General features: G+C 53.0%; 1 protein-coding gene across 1 annotated transcript in view; it reads left to right on the top strand.

Moving 5' to 3' along the window:
• Window positions 1-1,269: 1,269 nt before the first annotated feature.
• The window catches only part of LOC131209376 (tribbles homolog 2-like), a 30,469-nt gene continuing 17,740 nt past the window's right edge, over window positions 1,270-13,998 (top strand). Inside the window, exons 1-3 of the mRNA XM_058202433.1 lie at window positions 1,270-2,274; window positions 3,221-3,349; window positions 3,450-3,610. Of these exons, the coding sequence (XP_058058416.1) occupies window positions 1,591-2,274; window positions 3,221-3,349; window positions 3,450-3,610 (974 nt within the window). The 5' untranslated portion in view covers window positions 1,270-1,590. The remainder of the gene's footprint in view (window positions 2,275-3,220; window positions 3,350-3,449; window positions 3,611-13,998) is intronic.

Raw genomic sequence — 13,998 nt, forward strand, 5'->3', positions numbered from 1 at the left:
CCGGAAGTGACCGGCCAACGAATTGATTTGAAGGCGGCGAAAAGCGGTGCGTGATAATTCCCTCGCCGAAGAAAGTTCCGGCGGGCGAGCCAAGAAACGAGTTGTGCCCTCGGCACCAGTCCCGTTGCGTGGCCTGTTTTTCGTGTTGCCACGGTTACTGCTCGGAGCGTTTCGAAAGGTGTTTGTGCCACGAAACGGGAACGGTTTCGATTGCCGTTCCTCGCCTTTCTCGCGATCCAAGTAGACCGTGCCAAAGAACCGTGTCACTGCGGAAGGCCAAGTGTGTAATTAACCCCAAGCGAATTACCCGCCGGGAGTGTGGCGGAGACAAGCGCAATCTGGCGTGGCATATGTGTCGTGCGTTCGAGAAAACAGCAAACAAAAAATGAGAAACTCATGCTCCGCAGACAACATTTCGCCATCGAACCACCGAAGCTTCCGTTTCCCACGTCAGCGCGGACCATCGAGTGTGTGCGATAAGATAAGACGCAATTGTTGCGGTTTTTTGTCCCCGCACCACATCCCCTCGAGGCCGTACCATCTCAAGGAACCTCACCTCGCGGCCACTATCAGTCATTGCGCCACCACCACACCACACGGTGGCCTACCACCACCAGCTCCAGTACGGAGCTCCAGTTGTTTAGGTTGCGAAATAAGGAATTCCGGGATTGCATTAAGTTAACAGTGTGTGTCTGCTGTGGAGCTACGGAGAGTGCGCCACTAATTCTTGAGAACTTCCCGTTCACCTGCCCGTTTTATGCTTCCGTGTGGTCCATTCATTCGTCCCGTTCCACTTTTGGAGCCCACCCTGGAATCGAAGCTTTCATTCAACTCCCCAGTGCGCCATGAATGGGAAGCCGCCGTACGCTTTCCGGTCCAGTGTTTTAATTTTCGTTTCTTCTTTCGCAGAAAACCCCGGCGTGTGTGACACAGTTCTTGACTCGCAGGACTCTCAATGAAGGCCCAGGACCACACAGCTCGCGGCGCACCGTTGCAAGTGTGCTCCATTCCGTCGTTCGACCGGAAACCTGCTTCATTGTATTGAGACTACGTATTTTTCAATCGCCGAGCGGAAGTTTACCACTCTACAGCGTTTCTAGGGGCAAGAAGGACACATACAGCAAAGCGCACGTCACGCGTGACGTCCGCGTGGTGATCTGTGATAAAGAAGAGCCGCGATATCGTGTGTGGCCGGTCGGCCGGTGTTGAAGACGGGCCTCTTCCTCTGTAGTTTCCGTGGGCGAAGCCCGCTGCGTTGTTGTGCTGTGTTGAGAAGACAGAATGTTTTATTCGTCAAGTTCGTTACGTCCGCGCGTGATTCATAAAGCGTAGTTGTTCTAGCAGAGAGGACCAGAGCAGAAGCGAATTGCGCCTCAGCAGTGACCACTGAACGTGAGCCGCGGAGTTTCAGTTTGTCGAAACGAACGAGAAGCTTTTCGCCGGATTCGTTAGCACGGGAGTCCGTTCATTATCACGCCCGTGACGAGTTTGAGTTCCGGTTTTTCAAGTGCACCTCGTGGGTCGATCGGAACGTGAAGAAAGAAAAAGAAGAAACCACGCAGCCCGTGGATTCAGAACGGTTGTGGTAATATGAACACCATCAACTGCGTGACGGGCGCGTTATCCGGACCCGGGGCTCCAGCAGTGCATGCCGGTGATTTAATGGTGTCGCGCCTACACAAACCGGACGAACCGGTGCCGGATGATGGTCAGACGACTCGTCCCACCAGTGCGACGGGCGACGAACCCCAACCGGGCGACGCTGTGGGAGTAACGGCAGCAGCAGCAGCAACCAACGCAGATGCCACTCCGACGATGCCACCGGATCTCCGGTCGGCCGGATCGGCCACCGCGGCCCTGAACCGGCTGCTTACCGCTTCAGCCCAGATGGGGTCCGGGGGACCGGCGGCAGCAGTGGCGGCGGCCTTCGGGGCCAGTACGAACCCGGCGGCCCACAAAAAGTGTCCTTACCACCGGCATTGCTCGCGCGCGCACCAGCATCCACAATTCGCTGGCTTCGGCGTGCACCACCAGCGCCACCATCATCATCCGTACGCGGCCCAGACCGCTCGGTACCGTTCCGTGGCGGCGGCTTCACCGTCATCATCCCCAACGATCCATCCCCAGCAGCGCGACGCGATATCGTCGAACGTGATGCCTCCGCCGGCGAACGCGACCGTCCTTGCCGAACGCTACCTGATGCTGGAACCGGTCGAGGGCAACAATCTGTACCGCTGCTTCGACATCCGAACGCACGAGGAAATGGTGTGCAAGGTAAGAGACCAGCCAGAGCTGCGAGCTGCTCACCAAAAATGCACCCGCGAGGAGGAGGATTACACTCCTGCGATGTTAAATCGGTTGCACCGGTCTGTCCTGTCCCGGATTGGTGGCGCAATAAAACCTATCACGAAAGCCGCACCGCCCCCCAGTCCTAAGACTTAGCGTTGACAATACGGACAACATTAGGGACAATCGTATCCTTATTTGCTTTTCGGTTGTGCCGGAAAAATGGTCGGCAATAAACGTTAGAGCGAAGGGCTTTTTGTGTACCCAGCCAGAGTACCGGAGGTTTCTTTACCCTCAATTAGAGTTTCGATAGTTCCTTAGACGGTTGGACGAAATTTGGTGTAAGGTGTGTGTGTGCTGTAAGAGATTTAAAACGACCGTCCCGAAGCCAACAAAATATTGGGACAAGTGCAATTATTGTTTTTTTTTATTTCTTTCCCTAAATACCTAGTGTTCTGCGCACAATTGTTACGGCTTTATTACGGTTAGATCGTAAAAAGAGTTTTTTTCTTCACAAGAACTTCCATTTTTAATCGCCTTTAATTTTGTAAGACACGCGTCTCTGTCGCTCGCGAAATATATAACGATGATGCTGATGCGTTTGATGACGTTCTGTTTCGGGGATGGTGATTCACCTGATCTCGAACACGTCACTGAACGCATGTTACTGTGCTAATGCGCAGTAACATGCTCAAGGCCGCTTATCTTACGTTACGGGGATGCTATTTTTGGTACGTGCCACGACAGTGCCGATAGAGAGCGTAAACGTGTGCTCCTCTCACAAGATAAGATGGCGGCAGAATTCTATGACGAGCGTGAATCGCTCCGTCCGCTATTACTATGGGACCTTGATTTTGGGGGATCGCGTTTGTGTTTTTACGCGCTCCCGTTATCTACTCGCCCCCTCTAATAAATCACACACTCCTTTTTGCAGATTGCCAAGAATCCGTGCTTCAATCTGCTGACCGCACACTTCCGGCTGGACGGACATCCGCACGTGAACGCACTGCACAAAGTCATCCCGGCCACCAACCAGACGTATCTGTTTTTCAGCACTTCCAAGGTACAAGGGCTCCTGGGCCTATATTTTTGGGGCCGAATCTCCCGAGCCCTAACTAATCATTCATCTTTCGTTTCGATGGGTTTTCCCCAACACCGTGCAGGGCGATCTACACTCGTACGTGCGTACCCGGAAGCGGCTGCGGGAGCCGGAAGCGCGCCGCTTGTGCCGTCAGATGTGTGAGGTAGTGAAAAGCTGCCACGAGCAGGGCATTGTCCTGCGCGATCTCAAGCTGCGGAAGTTTGTGTTTGCGGACCATGAAGGGTAAGTGCGCCACAGAGGGATCGAAGGGGATCAGGGCGCGAAATGAGGAAGGATTGTGCATGGATTGCAATTCCGGGTATAGAGTTTAAAAGCGGGGCTAACAGGTAGGTGGAAACAGTCGGTGGTCGGTTTACTCCCTAGAAGGCTGCTGCAAGTCCCGACACGTTGTGTGATGCTTCGCTTACGTCACGGCTGGGTGGATGATGCTGTTCTGGCGAAACGACACGCACTATCTGCTTGTTGACACATTCAGCAAGTGGACTAGGACGAGGGAATTTCGTAAACAGCTCGAGATAAGACCATACGAGAACTGCATCGTGGAAAGCCAGAACCAGACAGAAGACTAAGTTTTCAAATGGACGATCCTGGGCAAGATCAGGACGTCGTTCTGTTCTCAAACTAAAATTGCTTCTAGAGTGAATTTTTGAAGACCGACAATCCTTCAGCGGTGAGCCTGTAGCCGCAGTTCCACTGTGCTTCCTTTGGTCCACGTAGCCTTACTGGAGCCCCTGACTACGTGTGGCAATCAATCCCTTCAGTTCGCGACTGTATCGTTGCGCGGCACCATTGTTTTGAAGGTTATGGGATTGCTTGCCGGTGGTGGCTAGTTAATAGTAGCGTACCGTGTGGCCAGTCCATTCGGACGATCTACGCCACCACTTCCCTTCCACTTCCTGGCCCGACCCGACCGGCTATGTGTGTGACGGGTGGCTAACCGGCTGTCGATCACGTCCGACCACGAGAGACCCGCGCGCCCACTCGCCGCGCAATTATGAGCCCCACATAATTGTATCTCTCTCGCGCGGCGAGATCGCGAGCTCCCTGGTGCTGTTAAGTGCGAAACATAAGGGGCGCACGCGCGCGTTCCGGGCGGGGGACCCCAGCATACTTTAACCGGCGGCCGGCGGGGCACCGGCGTTTGCTGTTTGGCAATGTTCGTTCGGGGGACCGCGCCCCTGGTGTACACAAATGAAGGAATGATTTCCCAATAAGAGCAAAAAAAAAACAAAACATTAATGCTTACTTCATTCGCGGGGCGCAAAAAACACGATCTGGCCAATTCCGGGCGGAGTCCGTGGTCGGAATTGCCAAGTCAAACAAATGTGCACCCCCAACCAACATATCAATTGTTGGCTGCTGCGGTGGACCCGCGACATGTAACCCGGCCGACTTCTATGCAAATCCGGGCACCCTTCCGACAACGGAACCGCTTCGGAACGGAACCGGAGCGGCGACGGAGAACGGATTTCGCAAGATAAAAAGGTGGCGTTCGCGCAGATAACGCCACTGCCCCACTGGGCACAATCGGTGTCGAGGGTTCACACACAACTTTGGGGTTCTCGAGGTCCCATTCTCGTTCTCAAGGAGTCTCAAGGTTGCGTCGTGCAACGCGGCCAAGCGCAACCAACCGAGAAACAATAATTATACCCGGCGTGTGTGGTTTTTTAGTAGGGACCCTACATCGCGCCGGACGCGTGCCCGTGCGAAGATCGGAGGGATGCTTTCCTTCATTCCCCAGCACAGGACCCTTTGACCAGAGTGTTTGCCAAACCCTTCCCCCGGGAGCACGCGCCAGGCCTCCGGTTTCGCATAAAATTCGCACCAGCGCCGGCCACGTGCTCTCTGATATGTGGTCCATTGCCCCAGCGAGTTATAGCCCTCGGCCGGCAGAAGAGGGTCGTAGATGGATTGCTTCTTCCGTGGCAATGGCACCTTTTCTTTATTTTTCGCGTTCGCCGCTTTCCGAGAAGACTTCGGGTCTCGTGTCCGGTTTCTGGGTTCCTTCCCCGGGCTTCCAACTAGCAACTATAGGAACATTAATAAAACGTTTACGCTGTGGCACGCGCGCCATCGCCCAGTAGACCGTGAAAGGTCGCGCGACCTTCTCCCCTGGGGTTGGGTGTGCTGATGTGGAACACACATAAATATTCCGATTCTCCCGGTGGCTTATTGTTTTCATTAAATTCGTGTTTAGATTCGTTTCTTTCAAGCCAGCCACCTCTAGCCAATCAAATCGCGGACAGCAGGAGGTCCAAGATCGGATAAAGATGAGCCGGTTGGCTGGCCTTTACCACTTCTGTGCGAAAGCAGAACGGGGGGGCCTGGCGGGGTCCACAAATTGCAAACTTCTGTGCCCGCTACCCTCGCCGATCTCGCTCGCCGTGTTGTGGGTAGCAAACTGGAACACCGAAACCTTGAAAACTATGGTTCAATGAGTAGTGCGGTGTGCGGTGTCAGGCCTTCTACGTGCCGTGCCGGGCGAGGCCTCGGCAAAACCAGAGCATCGCGTTTCATGCTCGCTCTCTCGCTCTTTCGCCCGGCGGCTTATGTTGTCACCTTCAGCACCCTGCCAACCTGCCCAGGTGTGCCTCTCAAGTTCGGTTACTCACTTTTCTCACTGGACGGCGCACCGCGGCCCCCCCAATTGGGTTGTGTTGGCTCTCTGTTGCTACTAGTGGCCCCTGAGGTGGTGGTGCCCATGGTATTAAACCGCCCGTTGTTGCCCCCCCCCGTACCTTCTGGCGGCCATATGCTCTATGACCTCAATATATGAGGGCCCCACAATGAAGCGCACACGAGCTGGCCTGGCTGCCGAGCCGTGGGAAAGACGGGGGGTGATGCCGCAGAGGAAGTGGGACGGAACTGCCGCAATCGTGTCAGGCTGCGCTGCAATGGAAATCCGTGTGGGCCATCAATGAAAACTCGACACGAAAATGTTAAGCAAAATATGACGGCCGGACAGAGAACAGGGCGCCAAGAAGCCAGTTGCTGGATCGGGAGTTCCAACACCCAACGTTTCCGACAGGCGATCGATCCATGGATTCTCAGACGATCGTATCGTATCGACGAAGTAACCGATTTGTAAAATTTTTGCCTTTTGGCAATTTCGGCAAATTTTATTTGTATTTCATGAATGGCGGTAGGTGATCGTATGATCGTCCTGAAATTCTTCGAGCATATAACAGCTGCCATCCAATGTAATGCCTCACCCAATTTCGGGCTTTGGGAAATTGTCTAGAGTTCTGTTTTTTCTGAACTCACTTAAAGGTTATTTACTTCCAACATTAAATGGCTTAATCCTCAGATCTTATCACCAACAGGGTCTCCATTAAAGTCGACCCTGTGTCGCCCCGTCGTACGGTCGGGAAAAAGTGCGTGCAAATCACGTATGGGAGACGGTCCGATATATCCTCAACAGGCAGGCCGCCTCGAGAGAAATCCAAACGATTTCGCTTCACCACTACCACCACCAGCGCTCGAGAGTCAAAAGAACCGGTTGAAACAAACCACCGGCAACAACCCTTCGTTTTTATGCTCCTCTCTGTCGGTGCCACCCTGGCCCCATCGTCTCGACATCGGCGGGCGCGCACGTGTTGCAACGTGACATTGAGACGCGAGTCGCCACACGGGGGGCGGCTACTAACACCACCACAAACTCGCTCGTGTTCGACGAGTATCGCAATGCGTTCCCCCCCATTGTAGTGGGGACCACCCAACCAACCCCCCGGGGGCCAATAGAGGTGGCGCCTTGCAAGGCGAGCGAGCCCCGAGAGTGCAATCGTCTCGCGGGCCCCGGTCGATTGTTGTGTTGTTGTCGCGGCCGGTCTTTTTGGAGGCTGGATGTTGACGGCCGCCGGTCGCCCGTTTGTATTGGTCTCTTGGTGTCCCTCCCCCCACCCCCGGGGGCGGTATTGCGCGAGGTCATCGTTTGCGCATTGTCCGTTGCTAAGGGGGTTGTTGCCGAAAATCGAATGCGTTTGCGTTTGAAAATGTGGACAAACATACCTCTTTTTACGCGGGGTGTAACCACCGTCCATTCAGCTTTGCACAGCTTCTCACACAGAGCGACACGTGTGTGCGTGCTTCGGTGTTTGTGTACGTTGCGTTGCTGTTGTAGGGGGTTCCGTTTCGTGTATGTGGCCACCATTCACGACCCAGCGAGATAGCGGCAGCAGCAACAGCCAGCATCTCGCAATTTGACTTGTCGCAAGTGAAATGCGCTGCACGATCGTGTGCTGATCTTTTACTACCACCAAGCGTCAACCGTTGTCGCAAACGTACGTGTGCGGCAACTGCTTGCTACATACTGTGAGGACACGAGACCCGACGATCGGCCATTGAAATCCATCAATCCTTACTACGAAATTTTCAGCCAACTCCTAACCCAATCGGTATCAATGCTACAATTACTTAACAATTGTTATCACAATTTCAGTTCCGTTCGATGTCCAGTTGTAAGGATTTTTAAGCGTTCCAAGATCATCCTACAAAAAAACACCCTTCAGCTACCGTCGTTGCGATCAACTCGCTCGAATACATTGCAATGCCAGTGACACAAAATGGACGGAAAGAAGGATAAAGCACAGATGTGTTGTTGAAATCGATCCAATATCTGCCGATACCTTGCTTCAAAAAATTTTGGCAACAACCTCTCCACAAGTAAAGCTCTGTGACAGAGTAAGGTACAAAGCAGGGCACCATCGACAGAGAGGTGCTTCTGGGGGGATGTAGTGTGTCCCAATGTTCGACAGGGTGACCTCCTCTGCCATAAAATCGACACGTTTATGGCACCCTTTTTCGGATGAATTCGGATCGATCAGAAAGTACAGCGCGCCGGGCCAGCCTCTTGGGCAAGCAATTGCTACGCGCGCTAAGGGGTTACGTTACCCTCGAGACCGTTGTTACGCAACGGTCCAGAACGGCGCGTCCCTGTTTCGTGGGAGACCGCGCAACATACGCCCCCTGCGCCCGCGACTATCAGCTGGCGGCGGCGGCGTCGTCGTCGGCGACCTTCGACAGCACGGAGAGTGCAGACGCGGGGGTCGCGGCGCTGAACTAATTAGTAGCCTTGAATAAATTAGGTTCAAAGCACCAAGAGCGGCGGCGGCACCGCGAGAACGCGAGAGGAACGCCTGACCCCCCCATTGCTGATACCTGGGCCGGCGTGGCGAGAGATGACTATCTGGCGGTAACTACGCAGGTCATGCCCTCGCGCGCGAGAGCGAGAGCAGGGGCACGGCGGTGCGTTTAGAAGGACAAATCGCTCGCGCCGTGTGTTCACATGTTGTTGCAACAATCGGGGCCCCGGTCACCCCGTGCGGCGGGGGGCTGCGGGGTCGGTAGGACGAAAAGGAGCGGCGGAGATTCGGTCTCCGGTCCTTCCTTTCGGGCGGGGCGTGTATGGAAATCGTGTACTTCTCCGTGCACACTGTTTATTTACATTCTCAACACACCCGGCAGACCCGGCAACCTTCTCCTGCTAATGTTGTTAGCGCCTGCCTAATTAGTTTGCCATTGGGTGGTGCCATCGCCGTCGTCATCGCGCAAGAAGTGGCCCGACTCGCCCGCGCCCCACGTTGTGGGGGATGTGAGTAGTGAAAAATGTTTTAAAACTTCTCGTGCCGACGCTTCTTGCTGTTGAATACTTATCTTCATTTCGGTTATTTAAACCCTTTTGTGAACCCCTTGGTATAGCGTTTTAGACCAGACGATGGAGCAAACTTTTTTCTGCCCAAGGTTTATTGATTACACGTTGTGAGTAAGACATTGCCGGCCGACTGAAAAGTCCAGGGCTCAAGGAAAATACGTTTAAAAATGGCCAAACACTGCTTAGAATAATCAACAAGTTTTTAGTTTTTGCTCAACATTGAGCAATCGCGACACCTACTTTGAACAGAGCTTTCTCATAGCCAAATGCTCATGCAATATAAAGCCAACATGTCCTTTTGATATCTTTACAATGTCAGCTAACTCACGCTCACTAACTGGAAACGTTGGTAACGATTTAATGGATTTTTTCAATGGTTTCAGGTGTTTCGTCTCATTTGGACGTCCACAGCATTCTGTATGATCGGTGTCTCTACGACCTCGTTTGAAGTCAGCAAACCAACGTTTTATTTTTGTTTCTGGTGATGCGGAGTCCTTTTCAATCAAGCAATGGATTTTTTGCCATCAAGAAGCCAAAAGAATTAAAATTAAAACTCAGCTTTGAACTTCAATAGCTTTATTTGAATGCCATTACTAACTGATAAGGCCCCAGGGACTTTTCAGCCCACGTGTTACATCTCAATCTTCAAATCAACGGATGATGCTTGATCCACCGTTTGCTTCTTTTTATATAAGTAGTTTTGGCCTTTGTAACTTTGCTTGGCTTGTTTTCATCCTTCGATTTTCTGTGGCTCGTTAAAAAAAACGAGGTTGAATGCAATGTAAAATATTCCTTTTTTAACATTATTTGAGCGCCGAACAGCATCCATCCCACAAAAAACTTCCCAATTGAAACTTGAGCACCACCCAACGCTACATGTCTCCCTGGCTTATGTCATAATACCACCGAACCATGTTAATGTACGCTCAGAAATAAGGATGGATCCGATCTGATCTTTCGCAGCGAGAGAGCACATTTTTATCCGCCATCAAACTTTGGCCTTTCATTCGCCACCGTGCGCAGCCAGCAAGCCAGGCAGCATTTCATAATCAACGCGTCGCTCATAAACATCTTATAGCCGCGTGGCCAACATCGTCTCGCAAGAACAAGAAGTTTGCGGCGTTCTCGGCGTGGCGGCGACGTCGTCAGCCACTCGTCGTGACCGTGCGGCCGGGGTTCTGTGTGGCGCAAGAACTAGATTTGCATACAAACTGCATTAAAATGGCAATGGCATGCTGCCATTCGGAGACCAAGCCAAAGGCGCCCCGACGGAGGGGGATCTAATGTTCTTTACCGGCCGAGGCCGTGGCTACCGTGTCCGCGGGTGTATGCGAACACCGCCCGAAAATGGTGGTACCTAAAGACACGGGCGGGGAGGGCCTTGCGAGGTGATGATTATGGCCACGTTTACTGCTTTTGCCTCTCTAGCGCCTCCGAAGACCGTTCGTCATCGCCGGCGATTTTATGGTCATTGGCGACTGCGCGAGACCGCGCGTTGAAGGTCTCCCCGACCGAAATCAAGACCACACAGACCTCTTTCGGAAGGTCCATCGCGCCCCCCTTCGCCGCAGCCCACCCGACGGGGAGTCGTCGACACATCCGAGTGGAAGTAGCCATTGCTCAAACGACGAGTCGTCGGGCCTCGCAGACCCCCAAAGCGAATGTCGGAGGCTCTAACTGACGGTTTAGCATCGTTGTCTCTCGCTCGCTCGCTCGCTCGCCATCTTTGTTACGCCTGCTCTGGGGGACGCGCGCGCGGCGCTGACCATGGCCGAGATTTTGCTTGGACCGCCAAACTTGGAACGCCGCGCGCGCGCTCTCGGAACATAATGGCGGTCTGTTAGCCGTGGTTAGTAGTTTGGGGGGCTTTTCTCGAAACAGCAGCAAAGAACCCTGGCCAAGGATCCGATTGCACAACGCAGCATTGGAGGGTTGCAGCAACAACAGAGCGCGATCGGCGTACTCTCAACAATTGGCTTGGCATTGGCGCAGCCGCCGCAGTGTGGAGTCGTGAGAGCGAGGCGAGATGCGAAAGAGTTCTTCGTGGCCTCCCGGCGCAATTTCAAGTTTATGCAGGCCCTTGAAAGAGAGTCAACACGACGCAGCAAGCAACGTTCGATTTCCCATCCCCGGACGATCCCTGCGATTGTGACTTTAATCGCGGGGTCTAACTGTCTAATACTAGCCCAGCGATCGATCTGGAGCACACGTCATTAACACGACGCCCAGGTGTCCAGCCGAGGTGGGCGGCGCAGCACATATTAGATTAACGGTAATTAGTTTTGTATTACTTATTACCACATTTGGCTAAGTGAATAAGGCCCTTTCAGTTAGGTTCGACAGGGACAACGCAACAGCAGCAGCAACACCACTCCGGAACTCTGTCCAATTCCAAATTGAATTAAAGTTCCACCGTGTGCCCCAGTGCCAGAGAGGCGGAGAGAGTGAAGCAAAGGCTGACTGACTGACTGATTGACTGGCCGGCCGGTTGTCTGGTCGGTGAAATGAAGGAAAATTAGATAAGCTTAATTGAATAAGCATAAATTTAATAAGGACCGCGCGGCGGCTAGACTGTGGAAGACTACTGTCCCGTTCGTTCGTCGTTGTTCGTGAATGGTTACGCGCGAGGATGATGATGTGTGGTTCAAACCACCCCCGATACCAGTACGACGATCCTTGATCCTGTTTGTAATCGATAGCGCAGGCATGGCGGCGGCGGTGTGGTTGAAATTAATTCCTTCGTCCCGGCGGTACGGACAACAATGTTAGTTTATTCGATTAGAGCGCCCGGACCAGGGAACACACGATCGAGCACAACTCTCGAGGAACTTTGTCCGGAGCGTTGCAATTATCAGTGGCCGGCCAATAAGTCGTAAAGCCTCCTGAGCGGGGGGGCCCGTCAACAGCATGTATTTTAAAATTTGCTCTGTTGAAAGTGGAACCCCCGCACCGTTTAATGTCTTGAAGCTGATGAGAGCTACGTCAAGAGTGTGATAACGGCACCCGATAATACCGAGCCAAGTTACTGACTTTGCGTGGGGAAGCTATCTCGGCCCACTGTTTGGCCCCTGAACACAGAACACTGAGTCTATTGTAACGATAATGATTGTTTTGGCGATTGGTTGAAGGTTTCAACATAAATGTCGATAGTGATTAAGATTTAAATGATTATTCAATTAAATTGGTGGGTGAGTTAATTTTGAACGGGTTCTCAAAAACATCGTAGGAGGTCACCGACCTTCATGAAACGCGAGAGCAACATTACAACCTCTTACATAATTATCACTCCCGTTCGAAGCCCTGGGGGTGTTCGTCCTATGGTCACATAGTTTGCTTCCTAAAATAAAGCTGCTTTCGTCAGGCGCGCGGGACAAGTGCTGCGACTCACGCTCAAAGTGCTCTCTTTATCGGTGCGACTGACTGGCTGGTGGTGTTGTGGGATGTAAGACATGATCAGCAGCGAGAGCCGTACAAGATATTAGAGCCCGATTACAGCACCCCAACAGCAGACACCCGTTAAAACTTTCCCTCGTCGAAGGCCAGCGAAGGCTTTCAAGATAAGGGCTGCGCTCAGATCGGTGGGAAAATTGTCACCAATCTGTAGCCGCGGGTCTGTTTCTATGTGTTGTGCTTGCAGCCACAATTAATGCGCACCCACACACAACCCGAAACGGATTTCGGTCTTGTTTCCCAAAGATCCTCTGATCCCAATTCAAACACTTTTGTCGTCCCGTCATCCCGCAAATGGGAAAAGAGAAAAGAGGAGCTCCTGCCGCATAGCGCAGGATAGCTATGTTGTCATCGGGACCCCGAAGTCGGACAATTGTTGCAGATGTTCCACGGGACGGCTCACGATCAACGTTTTCTTCGGTTCGCTCTTCTTCCTGCGAACGAACCGCAGCCTGTTCTACCTTTTCTCCTCTGCGCTACCGCTAGCAACACGACGGATGGGTTTGTTCCATGTCTCTGCTTTCGAGGAAAGTCCTGAAAATATCCACAACTTGGCAGTGGGAAGTTATAAAACTATCCCCGAGCCCCCGCGCGATGCGTATGCTTTTAACGTTTTATGCGTTTACAATGCGGCCCTATACGCACGACGCTACTGCCACCGTCCGCGAGTGTGTGCGCGATCACGAAAAGGATCATCGAAGTTTACCTTCCCAGGGACCGCCGCCGCCGCACATTCGATATCGAAAGGCAAATAATGCAGAGAGAGAGAGCTCGGCTGGCGGAGGAGAACCTTTCGTCGGGCCCTCGGTACCGCGTACCTGGCCTCCTGGGAGTTTCACCGAGAGGTCAGGGATACGATGTGTATTCTCCTGCAGCCCCCTGCCAAGCTGCCGTCTGCCACCAAGCCTGGTGAACACCTTCATCTTTTCTTTCCCATTTGAATGGCAAGGAACACCACCAACACCACGATCAGGCCTTTGACTGTGTGGTGTCCCATATGGTGCCCTTTGCTACCTCGAAGCAGAAAGAGACAGGAAGCAGTATAAGGATTTCGGCCCGCCGCCGCCGCCATCATCATCTGTTTATCGATCGCCACAGATCCTTTTTTGGGATTCCGGGACACGGTTGACTAAATGATCTAATAGGAGGCCCCGATCCCCGATAGGCAAGCGAGTGGCAGGGCGGAGGGCTGTGTCAAGGAGGGTCAAGGATGCGGGCGACAACAGCACAGCACACACACCGGCGTGGTTGTAGTAGGGGTGTGTTGGTTTTGATTACCTGAGACGACCAGAAGGTATTCTTTCCTGTGGAAGAGAGGGTCGTCGTATCCTGTCTGGCTGGGTGTCGGATACCTGGGTCTGGGCCCGGTCTTCAGCAGGTCGTCGTCGTCGTGGGTGCCACACCGAGTAAACATGTGTACGTATCGACTGTGTTATGGTAAGGATTTCTTTCCAAACACCCCGGGAAAGGGCTTTTGAGGAATGCATTGCGTTGCGTTTTGTAGGACTTT

The sequence above is a fragment of the Anopheles bellator genome, chromosome 2 (assembly GCF_943735745.2).
Source record: "Anopheles bellator chromosome 2, idAnoBellAS_SP24_06.2, whole genome shotgun sequence".
Classification (NCBI taxonomy): Eukaryota; Metazoa; Arthropoda; class Insecta; order Diptera; family Culicidae; genus Anopheles; species Anopheles bellator.